The sequence below is a fragment of the Oncorhynchus tshawytscha genome, unplaced genomic scaffold (genome assembly GCF_018296145.1).
Source record: "Oncorhynchus tshawytscha isolate Ot180627B unplaced genomic scaffold, Otsh_v2.0 Un_contig_4020_pilon_pilon, whole genome shotgun sequence".
In the NCBI taxonomy this organism is placed as follows: domain Eukaryota; kingdom Metazoa; phylum Chordata; class Actinopteri; order Salmoniformes; family Salmonidae; genus Oncorhynchus; species Oncorhynchus tshawytscha.
In genome coordinates, this window is record NW_024609092.1 from 97,501 (window position 1) to 107,256 (window position 9,756).

The 9,756-nt window shown below is 44.8% G+C and overlaps 1 protein-coding gene and 1 long non-coding RNA gene across 4 annotated transcripts in view; both read left to right on the forward strand.

Annotated features, from left to right (window-relative positions):
- Positions 1-135, forward strand: part of rpusd1 (RNA pseudouridine synthase domain containing 1) — a 27,179-nt gene extending 27,044 nt beyond the window's left edge. For all 3 annotated transcript variants that reach the window (XM_042314177.1, XM_042314179.1, XM_042314178.1), the window contains exon 6: positions 1-135. This exon is cut by the window's left edge and continues 407 nt beyond it. In XM_042314177.1, coding sequence (XP_042170111.1) covers positions 1-9 — 9 coding nt within the window. In that variant the 3' untranslated portion in view covers positions 10-135.
- A 5,159-nt stretch (positions 136-5,294) lies between these two features.
- On the forward strand, positions 5,295-9,146 carry LOC121844266. Its single transcript, XR_006081929.1, has 3 exons — positions 5,295-5,633; positions 8,241-8,376; positions 8,897-9,146. It is a non-coding gene; the product is annotated as an uncharacterized LOC121844266 (long non-coding RNA).
- Positions 9,147-9,756: the final 610 nt, after the last annotated feature.

The window sequence follows — 9,756 nt, forward strand, 5'->3', positions numbered from 1 at the left end:
GATGTCTGAATTCTCCTTCTCCTCTCTTCATCCCCATCCCTTCTCCTCTCTTCATCTCCATCCCTTCTCCTTCTCCCCTCTTCATCCCCATCCCTTCTCCTTCTCCCCTCTTCATCCCCATCCCTTCTCCTTCTCCCCTCTTCATCTCCATCCCTTCTCCTTCTCCTCTCTTCATCTCCATCCCTTCTCCTTCTCCTCTCTTCATCCCCCTTCTCCTTCTCCCCTCTTCATCCCCATCCCTTCTCCTTCTCCTCTCTTCATCCTCATCCCTTCTCCTCTCTTCATCCTCATCCCTTCTCCTTCTCCTCTCTTCATCCTCATCTCTTCTCCTTCTCCTCTCTCCATCCTCCATCCCTCTCCTCTCTTCATCCTCATCCCTTCTCCTTCTCCTCTCTCCATCCTCCATCCCTTCTCTTCTCTTCATCCCCATCCCTTCTCCTCTCTTCATCTCCATCCCTTCTCCTTCTCCTCTCTTCATCCTCATCCCTTCTCCTCTCCTCATCTCCATCCCTTCTCCTTCTCCTCTCTTCATCTCCATCCCTTCTCCTTCTCCTCTCTTCATCCTCATCCCTTCTCCTTCTCCTCTCTTCATCTCCATCCCTTCTCCTTCTCCTCTCTTCATCCTCATCCCTTCTCCTTCTCCTTCATCCTCATCTCTCCTTCTCCATCCTTCTTCATCCTTCTCCTCTCTTCATCCTCATCCCTTCTCCTCTCCTCATCTCCATCCCTTCTCCTTCTCCTCTCTTCATCTCCATCCCTTCTCCTGCTTCATCACCCCCTTCCTCTGTTAACCTCTCCTTGAGACTCTGCAACCAAAAGCATCTTTTAATATTTGATCTGTGTGTCTCTCTGCTTGTCACTCAGTATCGAAGAGATGTATTGTGTGTCTGGTGGGAGTGTAGCACAGCAGGAGTCCAACTGTCTGCCCTCCGTCTCACATCGAACAAGAAGACACTCAGCCTGGATAAATAAATACTTACTCTTAAAAAAAAAAAGCTTTTTTTTTTAATGGCACTTTATTTGACCATTTTCAAAACTTTTTATTGTTGTTTTTACATTGTTCTCTGGATTAGAGTGTCTGCTAAATGACTCCAATGGAAGCCATGTCAAAGATTTACAGTTTACACCTCTTCCTCTCTCTGGTAATATGAATCATGACCCCTTCCGGGTCAGGGGATTTACAGTTTACACCTCTTCCTCTCCTGGTAATATGAATCATGACCCCTTCCGGGTCAGGGGATTTACAGTTTACACCTCTTCCTCTCTCTGGTAATGTGAATAATGACCCCTTCCGGGTCAGGGGATTTACAGTTTACACCTCTTCCTCTCTGGTAATATGAATCATGACCCCTTCCGGGTCAGGGGATTTACAGTTTACACCTCTTCCTCTCTCTGGTAATATGAATCATGACCCCTTCCGGGTCAGGGGATTTACAGTTTACACCTCTTCCTCTCCGGTAATATGAATCATGACCCCTGTTAATGCTGTCCAGAAGGGGGTGCCACCGGGCTCTGTTCTAGGACCACTGTTAATACTGTCCAGAAGGGGGTGCCACAGGGCTCTGTTCTAGGACCACTGTTAATACTGTCCAGAAGAGGGTGCCACAGGGCTCTGTTCTAGGACCACTGTTAATACTGTCCAGAAGGGGGTGCCACAGGGCTCTGTTCTAGGACCACTGTTAATACTGTCCAAAGGGGTGCCACAAGGCTCTGTTCTAGGACCACTGTTGTATACTGTCCAGAAGGGGGTGCCACAGGGCTCTGTTCTTGGACCACTGTTAATTCTGTCCAGAAGGGGGGTGCCACTAGGGCTGTCCTGTTCTAGGACCACTGTTAATACTGTCCAGAAGAGGGTGCCACAGGGCTCTGTTCTAGGACCACTGTTAATACTGTCCAGAAGGGGGTGCCACAGGGCTCTGTTCTAGGACCACTGTTAATACTGTCCAAAAGGGGGTGCCACAAGGCTCTGTTCTAGGACCACTGTTGTATACTGTCCAGAAGGGGGTGCCACAGGGCTCTGTTCTTGGACCACTGTTAATTCTGTCCAGAAGGGGGTGCCACAGGGCTCTGTTCTAGGACCACTGTTAATACTGTCCAGAAGGGGGTGCCACAGGGCTCTGTTCTAGGACCACTGTTAATACTGTCCAGAAGGGGGTGCCACAGGGCTCTGTTCTAGGACCACTGTTAATACTGTCCAGAAGAGGGTGCCACAGGGCTACTGGTCAAAATGTTTTAGATGGGTTTTTTCCCACCATGGCAGTCGACCCTGGAAATGTTTTAATGTTGTTTTTCCACCATGGCAGTCAACCCTGGAAATGTTTTAATGTTGTTTTTCCACCATGGCAGTCAACCCTGGAAATGTTTTAATGTTGTTTTTCCACCATGGCAGTCAACCCTGGAAACGTTTGTTAAAAACACATTTCGGTTTTGTTCTACTTTTTTGGTTGTTGACACTGACTGCTTTACTGCACCATACCAGAAGGTCAGTTTTGTCTATCTGAACGTTGTTGTGTATCACACTGAGCTGTTTAGATACCGATTTCAACAGTAGGTCAAAGTTCACTGAGAAAATTCAATACTATAATACACAGAAAAAGGACATGAACATTTGTATGTATACAGTACATTTATTCCTGGAGCAATGTGCTATACATGTCAACAGAAAATTCCCATTTGCATGTTGTTTCATTTTGTTTTTACATATTTCTTTCATTTAAAGTCATATATAGTGAACAGAAAATTTGCTACAAAATGGAAGAAAAAACAACAACAACAAATATATACAGTGGGGAGAACAAGTATTTGATACACTGCCGATTTTGCAGGTTCTCCTACTCACAAAGCATGTAGAGGTCTGTAATTGTTATCATAGGTACACTTCAACTGTGAGAGACGGAATCTAAAACAAAAATCCAGAAAATCACGTTGTATGATTTTTAAGTAATTCATTTGCATTTTATTGCATGATATAAGTATTTGATCACCTACCAACCAGTAAGAATTCCGTCTCTCACAGACCTGTTAGTTTTTTTTTAAGAAGCCCTCCTGTTCTCCACTCATGACCTGTATTAACTGCACCTGTTTGAACTCGTTACCTGTATAAAAGACACCTGTCCACACACTCAATCAAACAGACTCCAATCTCTCCACAATGGCCAAGACCAGAGAGCTGTGTAAGGACATCAGGGATAAAATTGTAGACCTGCACAGGGTTGGGCTACAGGACAATAGGCAAGCAGCTTGGTGAGAAGGCAACAACTGTTGGCGCAATTATTAGAAAATGGAAGAAGTTCAAGATGACGGTCAGTCACCCTCGGTCTGGGGCTCCATGCAAGATCTCACCTCGTGGGACATCAATGATCATGAGGAAGGTGAGGGATCAGCCCAGAACTACACGGCTGGACCTGGTCAATGACCTGAAGAGAGCTGGGACCACAGTCTCAAAGAAAAGCATTAGTAACACATTACGCCGTCATGGATTAAAATCCTGCAGCGCTCGCAAGGTCCCCCTGCTAAAGCCAGCGCATGCCCAGGCCCATCTGAAGTTTGCCAATGACCATCTGGATGATCCAGAGGAGGAATGGGAGAAGGTCATATGGTCTGATGAGACAAAAATAGAGCTTTTTGGTCTAAACTCCACTCGCCGTGTTTGGAGGAAGAAGAAGGATGAGTACAACCCCAAGAACACCATCCCAACCGTGAAGCATGGAGGTGGAAACCTCATTCTTTGGGGATGCTTTTCTGCAAAGGGGACAGGACGACTGCACGGTATTGAGGGGCGGATGGATGGGGCCATGTATCGCGAGATCTTGCGAGATCAGTAAGAGCATTGAAGATGGGTCATGGCTGGGTCTTCCAGCATGACAATGACCCGAAACACACAGCCAGGGCAACTAAGGAGTGGCCCCGTAAGAAGCATCTCAAGGTCCTGGAGTGGCCTAGCGAGTCTACAGACCTGAACCCAATAGAAAATCTTTGGAGGGAGCTGAAAGTCCGTTTCGGGACATACTGGTACTACAGCTCCTACCAGGACATACTGGTAACAGGACACACTGGTACCAGGACATCCTGGTACCACAGCTCCTACCAGGACATACTGGTACCACAGCTCCTACCAGGACATACTGGTACCAGGACATCCTGGTACCACAGCTCCTACCAGGACATCCTGGTACCACAGCTCCTACCAGGACATACTGGTACCACAGCTCCTACCAGGACATCCTACTACCACAGCTCCTACCAGGACATCCTGGTACCACAGCTCCTACCAGGACATACTGGTACCACAGCTCCTACCAGGACATACTGGTACCACAGCTCCTACCAGGACATACTGGTACCACAGCTCCTACCAGGACATACTGGTACCACAGCTCCTACCAGGACATCCTGGTAACTGGACATCCTGGTACCACAGCTCCTACCAGGACATACTAGTACCACAGCTCCTACCAGGACATACTGGTACCACAGCTCCTACCAGGACATACTGGTACCACAGCTCCTACCAGGACATACTAGTACCACAGCTCCTACCAGGACATACTGGTACCTGGACATCCTGGTACCACAGCTCCTACCAGGACATACTGGTACCAGGACATACTAGTACCACAGCTCCTACCAGGACATACTGGTACCACAGCTCCTACCAGGACATACTGGTACCACAGCTCCTACCAGGACATACTAGTACCACAGCTCCTACCAGGACATACTGGTACCTGGACATCCTGGTACCACAGCTCCTACCAGGACATACTGGTACCATGACATACTAGTACCACAGCTCCTACCAGGACATACTGGTACCAGGACATACTGGTACCTGGACATACTAGTACCACAGCTCCTACCAGGACATACTGGTACCACAGCTCCTACCAGGACATCCTGGTACCACAGCTCCTACCAGGACATACTGGTACCACAGCTCCTACCAGGACATCCTGGAACCACAGCTCCTACCAGGACATACTGGTACCTGGACATCCATGCTTCAGCAACGTCTGGGCAGAGGAGAGTGCCCATTGGGCTAGTTCGACATTGCAGCAGACAAGTGCAGGCGACAGACCTGATCAACAAATCACCTTGCATCTTAAAATAACTACTCCTTAATATTTGTAGATCAATCAGTCACAATTCACCCATGATATATTACGGTTTTGATATTCTCGAACATCGGCTAATATCTTTAATAATTGACTAAACTACAAAAAACAAAAAAAAGATCTGATAGAACTACATCCCCCAGCCTGCTGCGCTGATGTCCGTGAATGTGACGTTGCCAGTCTTGATTTAGTGGTAGGTTGTTTTCGACTTCCGGTTATGTTCGTTTGTTAGCCAAATATTTGAATGTTGTTTTGTTGTTGTTTGGGACATTCAATAACATCCGAGTTATGAGATTTAAACGACCTATAATACAGCGTTTTGTTAATTATTACATAGCTAGCTTATTAGATATATAACTGGTTAATAAGTATAAGCATTCGAAGTATAAACGGGTAGCGATTATTGGTCTGTCGTTAAGCTAGCTAGGCTAGCTAGGCTAGCCCAAACAGACACTGAACTGAACAGAAAGTGCCAGCCAACATGACAAATCACTGCCAACTCCGCCAGTGAACACTCAGGTAAAGTGACAACCTCAACAGCATGTAGAGAAAAAAAAATGTGTTTTTCTTGTCTTATTTTATGAACTAACTATGTTTTTTTTTAAAACCATGTTTGTCATTGATGTTTCTTTAACCTTACTTCTGTTTGCTAACGTTAACTAGTACAGTACTATATAGTTGTCTAACGTTAGTAACTAACTAATAGTTAACTAGTACAGTACTATATAGTTGACTAACGTTAGTAACTAACTAATAGTTAACTAGTACAGTACTATATAGTTGACTAACGTTAGTAACTAACTAATAGTTAACTAGTACAGTACTATATAGTTGTCTAACGTTAGTAACTAACTAATAGTTAACTAGTATAGTTGTCTAACGTTAGTTAACTAATAGTTTAGTACAGTACTATATAGTTGTCTAACGTTAGTAACTAACTAATAGTTTAGTACAGTACTATATAGTTGACTAACGTTAGTAACTAACTAATAGTTAACTAGTACAGGCTATATAGTTGTCTAACGTTAGTAACTAACTAATACAAACTAGTACAACTTTCTGTCTAACGTTGTAACTAACTTAGTTTTGCAAGTTGTCAGGCTAACTAATAGTTAACTACAGTTAGGTAACGTTAAGTCATAATAAACTAGTACAGTACCTAACGTTATCTAACGTTAACTAACTACAGTTCCTAACATTTTCCAACTATCGTCAGCTAGTTGTCTAAGTTGGCTAACTAAAAAGTTTTAGAATCTATATAGTTCAAAGTTTTGTAACCCTAAAATAGTTAACGTTACAGTACTATATAGTTGTTCTAACGTTAGTAACTAACTAATAGTTAACTAGTACAGTACTATATAGTTGTCTAACGTTAGTAACTAACTAATAGTTAACTAGTACAGTACTATATAGTTGTCTAACGTTAGTAACTAACTAATAGTTAACTAGCAGTACTTATAGTTGTCTAACGTTAGTAACTAACTAATAGTTAACTAGTACAGTACTATATAGTTGTCCGTTAGTAACTAACTAATAGTTAACTAGTACAGTACTATATAGTTGTCCAAACAGTTACACTGTAACTAACTAATAGTTTAGTACAGTACTATATGTTGTCCTAGTAACTAACTCAGTTAACAGTACAGTACTTAACTGTGTGTTGTAACTAACTAATAGTTAATAGTACAGTACCTGTTGTCAGAACAGTAACAGGGTAGTTAACTGTGTGTTGTTGGGGTATATAATAGTGTCCTAGTACAGTACTATATAGTTGTCTACTGTGTGTGTTGGGTTAGTAACTAACTAATAGTTAACTAGTACAGTACTATATAGTTGACTAACGTTAGTAACTAACTAATAGTTAACTAGTACAGTACTATATAGTTGACTAACGTTAGTGACTAACTAATAGTTAACTAGTACAGTACTATATAGTTGTCAAACGTTAGTAACTAACTAATAGTTAACTAGTTGGGTCGTTAACTAGTTGGGCTTTTTGATAAACTTCCAGCTGGAGACTGACAACTTTCTCCTGTTGAACTTGTTTTGCAAGTTTCAGGCTAACTTACTAGTTAGGTAACGTTAAGTCATACAAACACACCCTTATCTAACGTTAACTAACTACATTCCTCATTTTTCAACTATCGTCAGCTACCTAAAAGTTGGCTACAAAAAAGTTTTAGAATCGAGTTCAAAGTTTTGTCGACCCCCCAAAATACTAACGTTAGCTAACGACAGCCCAGGTTCAGCAACCAAACAACCTCATCCGCTGAGTTACTGTTAGGCTTGGAGTTGACTGCAGTAGCTATCGAGTTAACCGCTTCTCTACAGACACTTGTCCTGCCCCTTGACATCTCTGCCGTGTGTGTTGGGGTATATAATGTGTCCTGTCTGTCAGAACAGTACAGGGTATTAACTGTGTGTGTTGGGGTATATAATGGGTCCTGTCTGTCAGAACAGTACAGGGTATTAACTGTGTGTGTTGGGGTGGTGTTGGGGTATATAATGGGTCCTGTCTGTCAGAACAGTACAGGGTATTAACTGTGTGTGTTGGGGTTGTGTTGGGGTATATAATGGGTCCTGTCTGTCAGAACAGTACAGGGTATTAACTGTGTGTGTTGGGGTGGTGTTGGGGTATATAATGGGTCCTGTCTGTCAGAACAGTACAGGGTATTAACTGTGTGTGTTGGGGTGGTGTTGGGGTATATAATGGGTCCTGTCTGTCAGAACAGTACAGGGTATTAACTGTGTGTGTTGGGGTATATAATGGGTCCTGTCTGTCAGAACAGTACAGGGTATTAACTGTGTGTGTTGGGGTGGTGTTGGGGTATATAATGGGTCCTGTCTGTCAGAACAGTACAGGGTATTAACTGTTTGTGTGGTGTTGGGGTATATAATGGGTCTTGTCTGTCAGAACAGTACAGGGTATTAACTGTGTGTGTTGTGGATTGTATATAATGGGTCCTGTCTGTCAGAACAGTACAGGGTATTAACTGTGTGTGTTGGGGTGGTGTTGGGGTATATAATGGGTCCTGTCTGTCAGAACAGTACAGGGTATTAACTGTGGGGTGTCTGAAGTATAGGTACAGCACAAGCAGGGGTGTGTGTGTGTGTGTGTGTGTGTAGGGGGATGGTGTCGAGTGTTGTTGGTCAGTGTGTGTCTGAGCAGCGTGTCACCCAGGCAGTGTGATTGACTATGGCAAGGACAGACCACACGATGACGTTAGGGTCCTGGCCAGCTTCAACATCCACCGCAGCCAAGGTACAGCACAAGCAGGGGGTGGGTTCTGAAGCCAAGGTACAGCACAAGCAGGGGGGGGGGTTCTGAAGCCAAGGTACAGCACAAGCAGGGGGGGGGGGTTCTGAAGCCAAGGTACAGCACAAGCAGGGGGGGGGTTCTGAAGCCAAGGTACAGCACAAGCAGGGGGGGGGTTCTGAAGCCAAGGTACAGCACAAGCAGGGGGGGGGGGTTCTGAAGCCAAGGTACAGCACAAGCAGGGGGGGGGTTCTGAAGCCAAGGTACAGCACAAGCAGGGGGGTTCTGAAGCCAAGGTACAGCACAAGCAGGGGGGGGGGTTCTGAAGCCAAGGTACAGCACAAGCAGGGGGGGGTTCTGAAGCCAAGGTACAGCACAAGCAGGGGGGTTCTGAAGCCAAGGTACAGCACACGCAGGGGGTTCTGAAGCCAAGGCAAGAGCATACACAGACTACAGATAACTGTGTGTGTGTGTGTGTGTGTGTGTGTGTGTGCAAGAGTGTGTGTGTGTGTGTGTGTGTGTGTAGGTCGTCGGGCACGCAGGAGGAACTTCATCACCATATCAGATGACTCTGACGAGGAGCCGGTTCATCTGGACCCCAACAGTCCTGTCCTGGTTTCTGACAAACCTGACGATGATGATGATGTCAGCATACTAGAGGTAACCTTTAACCCCTGACCTCTCACCGTGTCCTGGTTTCTAACAAACCTGATGATGATGATGTCAGCATACTAAAGGTAACCTTTAACCCCTGACCTCTCACCCTGTCCTGGTTTCTGACAAACCTGATGATGATGATGTCAGCATACGAGAGGTAACCGTTAACCCCTGACCTCTCACCCTGTCCTGGTTTCTGACAAACCTGACGATGATGATGTCAGCATACTAAAGGTAACCTTTAACCCCTGACCTCTCACCCTGTCCTGGTTTCTGACAAACCTGATGATGATGATGTCAGCATACTAGAGGTAACCTTTAACCCCTGACCTCTCACCCTGTCCTGGTTTCTGACAAACCTGACGATGATGATGTCAGCATACTAGAGGTATCCTTTAACCCCTGACCTCTCACCCTGTCCTGGTGTCTGACCAGCCAGATGATGATGATGATAGCATACTACTGGTAACCTTTAACCCCTGACCTCTAAATACTTAATCTAACCCCTGACCTTTAACTAGGGATGCAAATGTTGGTCAATTTTCCTGCCGACGATTCGACCCTCATTAACCGGTTACTAACGGTTACGTTAACTTATGTTAGAGCCTAATTGAAAGAGGCAACAGTGCAAGCCAATCGTCTCTCAGCTGAAAAGCTACAGTATTATTGAACATACAACGACTGTAACGAACTAGCCCCTGTTAAACATAGTTTAAGCTATGAAGCAGG